The 13,941-nt window shown below is 37.1% G+C and overlaps 1 protein-coding gene across 1 annotated transcript in view; it reads left to right on the top strand.

Moving 5' to 3' along the window:
• The window catches only part of vcana (versican a), a 112,126-nt gene extending 99,796 nt beyond the window's left edge, over positions 1-12,330 (top strand). The window contains exons 11-13 of the mRNA XM_028805959.2: positions 4,328-4,472; positions 7,727-7,909; positions 12,113-12,330. Of these exons, the coding sequence (XP_028661792.2) occupies positions 4,328-4,472; positions 7,727-7,909; positions 12,113-12,237 (453 nt within the window). The 3' untranslated portion in view covers positions 12,238-12,330. The remainder of the gene's footprint in view (positions 1-4,327; positions 4,473-7,726; positions 7,910-12,112) is intronic.
• Positions 12,331-13,941: the final 1,611 nt, after the last annotated feature.

Here is a 13,941-nt window from a genome sequence, read left to right as displayed (position 1 = left end):
AGAGGCAAAAGAGTTTTACAAAACTAAGTAGGTCACAAAAGGAATTACTTGAGGAATAAAGAATCTGAATTAACTTAAGATGTCTTTCATCTTTTAGTTTTTGTGATTTAATTTAAAGGCAAAAGCTGTGGGAGTTGCAAATATATGTAAACTTTATAATTGTTTTAGATGGCTGCCTTTTATTTCAGAAGTATCATTCTGTGTACTGACAGTTGACACCTATTTTTTCCATTCTTCATTCAAGGAGACTTTGATGTCAAGGGATGACATATCAGTCTATTGCATAACATAGTTGTGCACATGTATTATCCCCACTCACTCATACTAGATCAGTTTAGTGTCCTTATTTAGCCTAACATGCATGCTTTTGAGTTGTGGGAGGAAACAGAACAAAGCTAATGGAAGCATGGCGCAAATGTGCAAACTCTAGGAAGACGTTGACCTGGCTGGGAATCAAACCCAGTGCCTGGAGCTCTGAAGCAGCGGAACTAACCACTGCCCTTTCATGCCATTGCTTTAATTACAGAATTGTAATTAAATTTAAATGGTAATGCTGCCAGAGCACAACAAGTAAAACTAGTTTCTAAATGAAAGAACAGATAATATAAAAATAAAGCAAAATGATGAAGATAAAAATATCAGAAAACAGAAATGTAATGGTTATATTACATCTATAAAAATGTCCTAATATTTATTGCAAAGAAGACATTGTTTACGCAAGTGTTTCATGCATTAAACCATTAGCACCCCCATGTGGGCAGTATGTAAATTACATATTGCTTACTTTTTCAAGCAGGACCAGTTTTTAGCTAAAACTGGGAAGTAATATGATGAGCCGTAACTGTGCAGTAATATTAAAATATTTAAACTGTAATAATACAACGTATAGGGTTGTCCAAGTGGTTTTAATTTAAGGATTGTCTGAGTGCGAATAGTTTTTGTGCTTATTTTTATATCATTTAAAAGTAACACAACTTAATTAGGATGTATATGCAGACTGCAATGCCATAAGTATTTGCTTTATATATGTTACATAGAGTAGGGTGTGCGTAACATATAAGAAATAAAATGAACAAAAAGTGCCTCTCTAGACAATGAGAGTATAGATATGATTCTGCATAGTGCGGGAATGTCCACAGGTAACTCAAGGAGATAAGTCATCTGTCTCCTAGTTCTACAGACTTCAGTTCCATTCAGTGTGTCAGTAAAGTGTGAGTACTGTTTTTGTGTCAGTGTAGGTCTTCTTATTCAGGTAGTCTGCATATCTAATTTGACTCTGACTTCTGACTTGTTAAGGATATTGCTTTCTGCTTGACCGTCAGTGAGGCATGGATGAATATTAAAATGCTGTTTATTTTTTTCCCTAATCCTGTATTACATTCTTAGTCTTATTATTTGCTATGATACGTTAGTACTGACTCACAGTTCCAGGGCTGTGTAGGTCTTCATTGTGTAGTTCTGTTTCATTCCACTTCACACACATGTCCATTTGTGGCTAACTGAGATGACCGTGAGTGAGTGAAGTGTGGGTGTATGGACAAGCCTGTTTATAATACTGGCATTTCATCCAAGCATGGTGTTTATTTTTCACACCTGAGGAAACCAAGATAACTTTAGAGTTGTCTCATGCTCTCATAATGGAAAAGTATGTTAAGAGAATGGATGGATTAATACTTGAGACCTGTTTAAACACATTAGAGGTTATGAGTATGCTGAAGCCTACTCTGGCAGCAATAGGTGCAAGGCAGGAACCAATCGTGAATGGGGAGACACTCCATTGCAGGGCTCACTTTTGCACTCATACACACCCACACTCATGGAGTGCCAGTGAACAATCGCCATTCAGCAAAATACGAACGTCTCTTGGATGTGGAAGCCCAGAGTATCTGGAGAAAAAACTTCATATAGACATGGGCAGGATGTACAGACTCTGCGTAGATATTTTTTAATTTATTCTCTGCTCTGCTTCATTCTGTGCCTTTGCATGGAAAAGTTCAAATATAATAATGAAAATTACTAAAAGGAAAACTGTCCATAAAGAGATAATTTAAAAGATTGAACACATACATTTGGGTCAGAAACATAGGAAAGTTGGTGTGTGAAGAGTTGGCTCGCTTTCCTTAAGGATTTGGATGCTACACAACCAGAAGAACTGAAGAGTAAAAAGGCAAATGTCCAGAGAGTTAAAGTTACAAAGGAAGTGACATAATATTCAGTTGTGCTGTTAAATATAACAGATTGGACAAATGAGTTCACATATTTAGTTTTGTTACCCAAACAATACTCTTTCAGGCATATATTTGGATTGTCTGCTTTCTGTATTTAAATCCCTTGAAGAAACTTACAATAAAAGGGAGGATGACCATGTGGAACTGAAAAAGCTCATTTCAGTTCTACACTGTTTATTTTATATCCTAAAAAGTGTAGTATAAAGTAAATAGCAGAAAGATCCTGTCTGCAAAATACCAGAAACTTGAATTTTTTTAAACATTTACCTTAAAAGCCGTGGAGTGATTTTGTGTGAAACCTTGACTGTTAGCTGCACAAAGCTGTCTAAATAAGGCTGTGCAAACTGCCCGAGACAGACTTGGGTGGAGCACAAGGGAATGATGCATAAGTGTGGAACTTCCTTCATTTTGGTTGCCTTCACGTCTGGCGCAGCAACGACTGAAAAGGGCGGCCAACACAAATCCCTGATGATTTTATCAGATCGAAAGTAACTGGCGTGTACAGATATCAGACATTCCTGCCAAACAACGTGGTTGTGCTCCAGTCACTGACTCAGTGCTACTCCATATGCAGTTTTTCAAAGTTCTCATGATAATGACTGCCGGGCAAACATTTCAATGATCACAGAGGTTTAAATGGTCTCGCTGTTATCTGATTTACAAATTTGAGTTTATTAGTGAAACACACAGTTCTTTGAGTATGTGAATATGCACACATTCACTTCTGTAGGCAGTATTGATCTCTTTAAATTTGTAAGCACTAGAAGATGGGAGTCGGTCATTGAAAAGAGTACTGTTTTATTATCCTAAGTGCATGCACTGTTTGTAAGTGACGGTGGCAGAGTTGCCTTGATTTTACCCTGCACATTGCTGGTAAAGTTAATATTCTGAAAAATCAACTGGTAAAATAAAGAAAGTGTAGTGGACAAGCATCAAGACAAATGAGGTGTATACTCAGAATAGCAAGGCAAATAATGAATAGAACTCAATAAGAGCAGATAAGGCTAATGGCTTTCCTTGTATAACAGTCACCAACCAGGTTCACTCACAGAAACTGAAAGGCCCACTTCCATAGCCTCCATTCTGGTGCAGTTAGTGCCACATCTACTTGAGTGAATAAACCACGATTTTACAAAATCTTTTATATCACCCAGTACACAATACAGGAATATTCAATGATTTGTTTTGTTCATTTTTCAAAGCTTAAATATTGTAATACAAATTATAGGCGTGTGCATGTAAAATCCAATACAACCATCCATTTTCTGAACCTCTTACTCTAACTCAGTAGTTCAGAATCACAGAGCCTATCCCAACCACTTGAGGTACAAGGCAGCATCCACTCTTGGTGATAAATGCCAATACTGAAGTGAGAAACAGTCATTCTGTAAGTCAATACAAAAAATGACAATGAGAGCTTGTTTGATTCTAGTAGGAAAAAAATGTGAATATTCATATAATTAAAATGTGGAGCCGATTCCCTTATTTCTTAAAATCAGCAAGAAATATGCCTTGAATCACTGCTGAGTAATATAAGCAGTAACATCTACTTTACCCTCATTTTAAATTGGATGGTGCAAATATTGCATGTTTTTTTTTTCTTTTTGCATTAGTTATTATTTATTTCAAAACTCTATTTTCAGATTCCCTTAATGCAGTCAGGGCTGGCACTGCTGCCTCACAGCTGCAGTCTTCCTAGCCTGGGTCAAGGTCTGTTTGGCATTGATATGTTCTCATTAGAGCTACATGGATTTTTTCCCAGTTACTCTGGTTTTCCTCCCACATCCCAAAATCGTACAGGATATATGAACTGTTCACTCTACATTTTAAGTGTAAATAAGTGTAGATAGCTGTGCAAGTGAATGCTGCATGTGAAACAAGGTACAGTATCCAGAGTGGGTGTTCATGCTGAATTTGATACAATATGGATAAACTGTGGTCCCCCACAACCCCAAAATTACATGAAGTAAAATTGAAAAAGTGTTGATCAATGGTTAATCAAACCCATAGACCCAAACCCATAGCCTTAAACAGTGTAAAAATACGGGAATGGCAACCAATGATGTAGTAAGAATAAAATTTTTATTCTTGCTTTTTAGCAATATGAAAACTGGAGACCAAACCAACCTGACAGCTTTTTCTCTTCTGGGGAGGACTGTGTTGTCATGATCTGGCATGAAAATGGCCAGTGGAACGATGTGCCCTGCAATTATCATCTCACCTATACCTGCAAAAAGGGAACAGGTAACTTTTTTTTTTTTTTGACAAGAATATGTTGCAAGTATCTTCTCCAGTAACACCTAACCACACTTCAAGGTGGCTATTTGTGTTCATCATGGTCTCACAAAAACAATTTCTTAAAATCCAAAAAAAGTAAAAATGTGAGTGTGATACATCTTTGCTTTGTCATATGAAGAGAACATCTACAGTGAATAAAACAGAACTGCTAAAACTTGATAATCACAGAGCTCTATATACTGTAAAATGCAAATTAAACAGTCAAGAACTGCTAAAACAGAGTTTTTGTTATGTTAAATGTTAAGTTAAATTGTTTTAAAATATAGAAATTTCATTAAGGAACTAACACTGATCTGTATATTTATTTTACTAGCTGTCCCCCGCGGCTCCACCCGCATAGTAGTGAAACAGGATAAACTTTGAAAATCAATTTTAAAAAAATGTAATTCTGGCCAAGCCAAAGTCAGACACTGGCACCATATCTGATCATGTTCATCTCTGACGGGAGAACATCCACCACGTGGAGAAAAAAAGGATGTGGCTGTGATATCTTTGGCAATCAGCAGCTACCCTCTGAAACTCAAGTAGCTTTGATCTCTCTCTCAAAAACGTCAAACATTACTCCTTAACAACTGATGATGTCTGTTGAACAAACAGGTATCACCAGCTAAGCAGAGGCAAGGTACACTCCAACACATACCGAGAGGTAGACTGACTTAGATGGAGGCTGGCACGTGAATGAGGAGGGCCCCTCCCCTCGCCCTGCAGCCTCTCTCTTGGATTCGTGCAAATAAATCGGTACTGCAAGCAAACTATGATACTTGGCGAGGACAGACCTACCGACAGATGTGGGATTTTATATATATATATATATATATATATATATATATATATATATATATATATATATATATACAGGTGCTGGTCATAAAATTAGAATATCATGACAAAGTTGATTTATTTCAGTAATTCCATTCAAAAAGTGAAACTTGTATATTAGATTCATTCATTACACACAGACTGATGTATTTCAAATGTTTATTTCTTTTAATGTTAATGATTATAACTGACAACTAACGAAAGTCCCAAATTCAGTATCTTGGAAAATTAGAATATCAATTAAGACCAATGCAAAAAAAGGATTTTTAGAAATGTTGGCCAACTGAAAGGTATGAATATTAAAAGTATGAGTATGTACAGCACTCAATATTTAGTTGGGGCTCCTTTGCCCTGGATTACTGCAGCAATGCGGCGTGGCATGGAGTCCATCAGTCTGTGGCACTGCTCAGGTGTTATGAGAGCCCATGTTGGTCTGATAGTGGCCTTCAGCTCTTCTGAATTGTTGGGTCTGGTGTATTGCATCTTCCTCTTCACAATACCCCATAGATTTTCTATTGGGTTAAGGTCAGGCGAGTTTGCTGGCCAATCAAGAACAGGGATACCATGGTCCTTAAACCAGGTACTGGTAGCTTTGGCACTGTGTGCAGGTGCCAGGTCCTGTTGGAAAATGAAATCTGCATCTCCACAAGTTCGTCAGCAGCAGGAAGTATGAAGTGCTCTACAACTTCCTGGTAGATGGCTGTGTTGACCTTGGACCTCAGAAAACACAATGGACCAACACCAGCAGATGACATGGCACCCCAAACCATCACTGACTGTGGAAACTTTACACTGGACCTCACGCAACGTGGATTCTGTGCCTCTCCTCTCTTCCTCCAGACTCTGGGACCTTGATTTCCAAAGGAAATGCAAAATTTACTTTCATCAGAGAACATAACTTTGGACCACTCAGCAGCAGTCCAGTCCTTTTTGTCTTTAGCCCAGGCGAGACGCTTCTGACGCTGTCTCTTGTTCAAGAGTGGCTTGACACAAGGAATGCGACAGCTGAAACCCATGTCTTGCATACATCTGTGCGTGGTGGTTCTTGAAGCACTGACTCCAGCTGCAGTCCAGTCTTTGTGAATCTCCCCCACATTTTTGAATGGATTTTGTTTCACAATCCTCTCCAGGGTGCGGTTATCCCTATTGCTTGTACACTTTTTTTCTACCACATCTTGTCCTTCCCTTCGCCTCTCTATTAATGTGCTTGGACACAGAGCTCTGTGAACAGCCAGCCTCTTTAGCAATGACCTTTTGTGTCTTGCCCTCCTTGTGCAAGGTGTCAATGGTCTTTTGGACAACTGTCAAGTCAGCAGTCTTCCCCATGATTGTGTAGCCTACAGAACTAGACTGAGAGACCATTTAAAGGCTTTTGCAGGTGTTTTGAGTTAATTAGCTGATTAGAATGTGACACCAGGTGTCTTCAATATTGAACCTTTTCACAATATTCTAATTTTCCGAGATATTGAATTTGGGACTTTCATTAGTTGTCAGTTATAATCATCAACATTAAAAGAAATAAACTTTTGAAATACATCAGTCTATGTGTAATGAATGAATCTAATATACAGGTTTCACTTTTTGAATGGAATTACTGAAATAAATCAACTTTGTCATGATATTCTAATTTTATGACCAGCACCTGTATATATTATAGTGGTAGACAAAAATGTTAATTTTAATCACCCATCCATTAGGAAGCCCATTTAATCAATTCCAACTCAGAATGGTAAATTCTAACTTTCTGATAATGGGGCCAACTTAGGTCACCAGTGACACGAACACAAGTCTTTGGGATTGTGGAGGAATATTAAAGTATCTGAAGAAAAACCCACATAAACACATGGAGAATATGAAATCTCTGCACATACAGTGACCAGCCGGGCCAAAGACTCTTGTCTTGCCTTCCTGGAGCCATGAAACAGCCAGCCATGGTGCCACAGTGTTATTATGATTTAAATTATTTCCATTTCATGGGTGCATGCTTGCACATTGTTAACAATTTCACATCTTCAGAAGACTGAATTCTAATCCCAGCCTAGTCACTGTCAATTTGGGTTTTTCTTTAAGTACTCCAGTATTCACAATGCCTAGACATGCAGGTTTGGTTGACTGTTTATGATAAATTATTGTGGTATGAGAGTATATAAACCCTGTGGTGAGATGGTTTCTGGTCCAGAGGTGGTTTATGCATTTCTCCTTGAGCTACTGGAATGAGTTCTGGCACCCCAAAAATCCAGTCATGGACATCATAGGTTCATAAAATAAATGGGTACACCTACAATTCTATTCTGTTGCATAAATAAAGGCATATATTAACCATAATGCTATTTTTAAATGCAAGCTAATTGTGTTTTTATTTTTGCTTTCTTCTTAATCAGTTGCCTGTGGTCAGCCTCCTGTTGTGAAAAATGCAAGAACATTTGGAAAGATGCGATCCCGCTATGAAATCAATTCTTTGGTTAGATATCATTGCAAACATGGATTTATTCAGAGGCACATTCCAACGATCAGATGTAAAGGAGATGGAAGATGGGATGAACCAAAAATATCCTGCGTAGCTCGTAAGTTATAGATAGATCACTTTGAAAATCTTATTTCTTGAATGTGAATGGTAAACATTCAGTATGGTGGGACTATAACCACATATACTGTAGATCATGTGCTGCTTTTTAGTAGAATATTGAGATATATTTTGTATAGTTAGCAACACAATGATTGAGACCAAGATAAGTAAGTTAAAAATGAAGAGATGACAGTAGTAGTTAGATGTAGGAAAAATGCTACAATTTTGGAAATGCATATTGGAACTGTAGTGGTCTTTAGTGTATGATTCATCTTACACTAAGGACACATTCTTCCACTGGATTCCACTTTTAGCCCATGACACAGGGAGTAATAAACCAGTTTAGCTGAACTAGGTATGAGAAGCTGTTAAGTTAGATTTCTGTATACCAAGGCTTCATTTTTTTCAGCATCTTTGGAAACAATTTAGATGGAAAAGACAGTTTACTTTTCAGGTCACACATCATATATTAAACACACAACAAACTCATAGGTGTTTTGTAAAGATATTTTTGGCGTAAACTGTAAATCCTCAGCGAATGCAACAGCACCCCAATATTTAAAACAAATAAATATGGTAAAGGAAGAAATTTCGCTGAACTTCACCTCAGTTGTTGTTTTTGGTTCAAACACAAGAGATATTTAAGAAATATCTCGCAGCTAATGTTCATCTTGAGCATTATAGCCATGTTGGCGCAAAATTCCAAAATTTTTCGCCTTATCGTAATAGTCATATATTTATGGAAAAAGGGAATGTTTGTTTTTTTTTAATTTAGACTAGCATTGAAATACCTCCTGTGTATATCAGACTGGCATGTTTAGCTTAGGAAGTAATGCTGGAAGAGAATCATCTAGTTTTATCTTTATCCACTATACATACAGATCAGCCATGCATGAAAAATAAGTATTGCGTACTGTAAATAGCCCAGCTTGAGACAGAATTTTAAAGTTTGCATTCTTCTAGTCCTGAATCAGTAACCTCATTACATATAACATGTTGTTAGTGAGAATAAATGTTACTTCATAAAATGAGACAACTATTATTTATTTACTTTCTGAAAGCTGTACACTGCAAGGGGCTCTCATCCTCATTGCCTGAAGTCAGAGTGAAAGCAGAATAATGTATTAGTATAAAAGTAAATGATTCAGGTATAGGCAATGGCAGAATAATAAGAAATACTAATTTATATGCCTTTCTGGGACTGCATAAACATCAACAAGATGCTCTGACTAATTCATGAGGTGCCTGGTCCATAATACCCAGAGGTTATTACTCTTTGCAGCCACTCCTTAGAAGGAGTGCCTCCTTCTGCCTCTGAGCTCCCTGGACTCGTCACCTAGGGCCTCATGTATAAACGGTACGTATGCATAAAAATGTTGCATAAGCCCGTTTCCACACTCAAATCGCAATGTATAAAACCTCAACTTGGCGTAAAGCCATGCACATTTTCATGCTAGCTAAATGCTTGGCATATGCAAGTTCTCCGCTCGGTTTTGCAAACTGACGGCACCCAGTGTCAAAGCAGTGCTTTTGTTCCAGTGTGGTTTCCCTTTCTTTTTTTAGATCCACATCCCTGACGCAGCTTTAACATATACACTGAAATTAACCGCATATTGTTTATTAGTTTAAGGCATCTGATTGTAATTAACCTGTAACAATATAATGGTCCACGGAATGGGTAAACTATTTCAAATACCATAGCTGCTTTAGCCCAATGTATCTGAGTGTGCAATCTGATCGGAAAGAGAATTATCGGTATACAGCATCACGCACACGCTGCCTCAGCCATGCTGTCTATTGAACTGGTCTCAAACGGCAAACGCTTAAGAGCCGGTTCAGAAACAGTTTTATCCCAAGAACTATAAATGCACTCAATCAGTCTATCAAGTGCTCCTTGTAGAACTGTTTGTACTTATAAGTACAATTACCTCACTGTAAACTTGCGATACAGTTATAATATTGCACAACCTGAGCCACTTTATAAAGCGCGTATTTACATATGATGATGATATCATTTTTAAGATGAAATGCAGCAAAATATGTGCATTACATTATACATATAAAATGTTAACGTCATTTAAATAATCTATATTGTTAATAATTAAACATGTGAGGACACGGTGGCGCAGTGCTAGCGATGATCTGGTGCCTCATTCAGGGATTGTTCCTGCCTCACGCTGTATTCTTGCTGGGGCTGGCGCGACACTGGGAGGATAGAGGGATAGAATGATTAAACATGTACATATTTCAATGTTCCTGAAAAGTTTTGAAGAATCGGTGTTCTAAGCTTACAGATGGCTTAACATCAATTATAGAGCTCATTGTGTGGCGATTGGTTACATGGAGAAAGAAAAGGAAGGACAGGAATTGGGGTTTAGTACGTCTGAAAGAGACAGTACTGCTGCAATAAATTATTTCATCAAAGGTCACGCATGGCGCAGCAAGCATCTTGCATGAGGCAGTCTGTGGACAGGGCGCCAGCTCGTCACTATCACTGCTCCACCGTGTTCCCATGTTTAATAACAAGCTTTAACTCCTATCATCATGAAAATGATATCAAGTATACATCTCAGTATTTTAATTATTCAGAGAGCTGTAATATCACAAATGTAGTGGATTCTGTGTCCAGTCATTTAAGAAGCACGTAGTGATTCTCACACATAGAGCAGATAGAAGAACACATACAAAACAAAGCATTTAATGTGCTACTATACTTACAATGGTATTTGAGAAACTAGTAAATTAAAAATGAAGTTTATGATGTTTTACTTTAATGACAACGTGATTAAAGTGGAAATTTCAAGATTAAAGTTGACATTTTCTCACTGTGTCCCTATTTTTTTTTTCTTTTCTTTGTACCCTAATAAGCTTTCATATGACAGTCAGACTGTGGGCCACGACTCACCTTTTCATGGCGACTTTGATATCTGACAAGTTCTTTTTTATTTAGGGCACTGTGCAACTTTATGAACTTGAGCTTTTGAGTTTCTCCAACACTCTGTGTCACTCGATCAACTTCCTTTTGTTGATTATATCACTGTTTAAACCAAAAAATAGTATGTTTTTCCTTGCCTCCACTTGGTATTCGCTAAAATTCTTCTATTTTCCCCGTGCTTTTGCCATTGTCTTTTCACAGAACGCTGAGCTTAAGGACTATTTATATTGATTTGCATTTTCAAAGAGGCGTAATTCTGGGAGGAAACGGGGCGGGACAGCAGGCATGTGCACGTGCGTTACTTTTCACGCTGACCGGGATTTATGGAGCGGAAGAATGTGGAAGCTGTTGAACGCACAGATTTATGCATCTGGATTTTTTTGTGCATACACACATTTCCGCTTTTGTCCTTACACAATGTTTTAGTGTGAATTCTATGCACAGCATTATGCATGAGGCCCCTAGAGTCCCTTTTAGGGGTCAGACTGCTTGTACTTCTGGGGCTTAAATCCAGTCCTCTCGGAAATATTTCTAACCAAGGGGCTATCCTGTTCCCTGGTAATGAACACCAAATTGCATCTTCCCCTAATAATAATAATAAAAAAATAATACAACCTGCTGTCCCTGAAACCCAACAGGTGTATGTTTAACATACATAATGCAACCTCCAAAGTAATATACCTGTAGGACCCCACAGCTAAATGCCAACTGTCACAATACAAATATTCATTATGTATATTTACAGTATTTCTGTATGTTAATTATATTATATGCTATATTATCCCAGTAATGCATCCCTTAATTTAAATGGTGTCTTCTAAACATTTAGCAAACATCTATAATCCAATTTTAGGTTGGATCTTGACAAGGTTGGATGCAGGCGGTGTGGCGTAGTAGTGAAGTCTTTGGATTTCAAACCCTGAGGTTGTGGGTTCAAATTCCACTACTGACACTGTGTGATCATAAGCAAGTCACCTTAACCAAATAAAGTAAATGTGAACTGTCCTGGTATAAATCAGTGTGGGGTTCTGTACAAACATGATTGCCATTATGTTGGCATTATATCCAGGTTAGTTTCTTGTGCCATATATATGATTGATAAAGGGGTCTAAAGTGAAAAGGTGATGACTGGGCCCTGTAAATGACCAGCACCTTACCCACTGTTGGTTCCTGCCTTGTGGTCAGTCTGCAGAGATAGGCTTCAGCTCCCCCATTAACACAGTGTGGATGGATAGCCATTAATTAAGTCTTTTCTTTCTTTTGCAGCATCCACCTATCAAAAGAGTTACACAAAGAGCTACTATACTAGCAATCACGTAACAAACGGTGAAAACAGTTCTCCAAATCATGAACACCGCTGGATTGTGAGAAGAGACGGAAGCAGGCACTGACCCTTTCCTTCAGAAGAACATCCTAATGCAGAGCCAGCCAAAGTCCTACCAGTGCCTTTATACAGCATAAAAGGAAATTAAAAAAAACAAAAACATTTTTTAAGATAAGGACTTGAGTGCCTGTTAAGTATTCACAGATTTTTCAAGCAATTTATTTTTACATACAATAAAAAAAAAACAAAAACAAGAAGAAGAGACTCAAGTACAACTGGTACTACAGAATGTCGGACATTTCACTGTAGAATACATTCAGCTGGTGATTGAACTTTATTGTCCCTTTTCTGATAAGATCGTTTATAGAGTTTTTAACTTTTTTACCACAAAATTCTGCTTTTTTATTCTCATTAAGCTTATTTCCAGCCTTACCATCATTTCACTCAAGGTACTTTTATTCCAAAACCACACTTTTCTTAAATCATACCATGTACATAGAGTTAATTTCACAATTTCTAATATAAATAGTGTAAATAAATCATCATATTTAAACAGGCATATTTAATAACACCTACCATAGTGGTTAGGATTACTTCATAACCACGGTTCACGCTGCTTTTTATATGAGCTGGAAATTGCTGCATTAGCTTTATTTACAACATTTTCTGAATATTAAAAAAGGGAGACTAAATATGTGAAGAAGGAGGCAGGAGACTGACTGCATCAGTGAATTTGCAAATGGACTGGGGGGCTTGAATTCTGAAAGAAACTTATTACACCATTCCATATAATGCATTTTGAAGCACATACAATACGATGGGATCAAGCCTTATTCAGAAACTGTAATACAAAGATCCTCTAGGTGTTGAATGGGACCATCATAAAACAATCAAGAGACTGCACAGGTGAGCTGGTCCACTAAACACCAACGTGCAAATAATACATTAACATTCATACAAATGCAGCAGCTTGAAATGGCTCTGATTTATAATGGAAAGTGAAACCAACACTAACAAAGTCTAAGGTATTACAGGAGGTGCATTTTAAAGTGATGCTTTTATTGTAAAGATAAATTAATTTTGTATATATATAACCATTTTTAATCTTTTTTATATAAAAAAAAATTATGAATGTGTTTTGTCTGAGTGCTGCAGCTGTTTAGAGCTCCCATTAGCAAATGAAGTAAAGCCATGGAGATTTAATTTATTGGGTATATCTGCCTTTGAATGGCAAATATTTCTCTCCTTGTTAATTCACAAATATTTGAATTTTAAATATTAACCCCTGAATTTCACCGAATGTTTACAAGTATGATGGGACTTTCATTTTAATTTAAAAATGGTAGCAATGCAAATGTCTTTTAAATATTTACTCACTTTTTTGTACCTCGTTTTTTTTTTCTTTTAACAAATGATTTAGAAACTGACATTAAAAGAATGTATTTTGTGAAACACTAAAAGACTTGAATGACTGCCTGCATAAATGACACCCATCCTTTACTGAACGCTTGTTTTCCTTTTGCCTGGCTATAAACTGCACACGGCAATAACCTACCTGTAGGCAAGAATACAGAAACGAAAGCTGTTGAGTATAATGTTAATGAACATTTCGAGTTTTCATTTTCTAAGAGTATCAAGAAAGTATCATTTTTGATGTATATGGGTATTCAGGGGTCCTCACAGTGATGAATATGTGAACAAGCATTCATCCATTAATTAAAACTTCAATGGCTCCTAATTAAAACTGGTATTTCATTCTGCCATGTATGTC

The sequence above is a fragment of the Erpetoichthys calabaricus genome, chromosome 7, assembly GCF_900747795.2.
Source record: "Erpetoichthys calabaricus chromosome 7, fErpCal1.3, whole genome shotgun sequence".
NCBI classification, from domain to species: Eukaryota; Metazoa; Chordata; class Cladistia; order Polypteriformes; family Polypteridae; genus Erpetoichthys; species Erpetoichthys calabaricus.
Note: the sequence above shows the minus strand (reverse complement) of the source record. Positions and strands in the feature narration are given on the sequence as shown.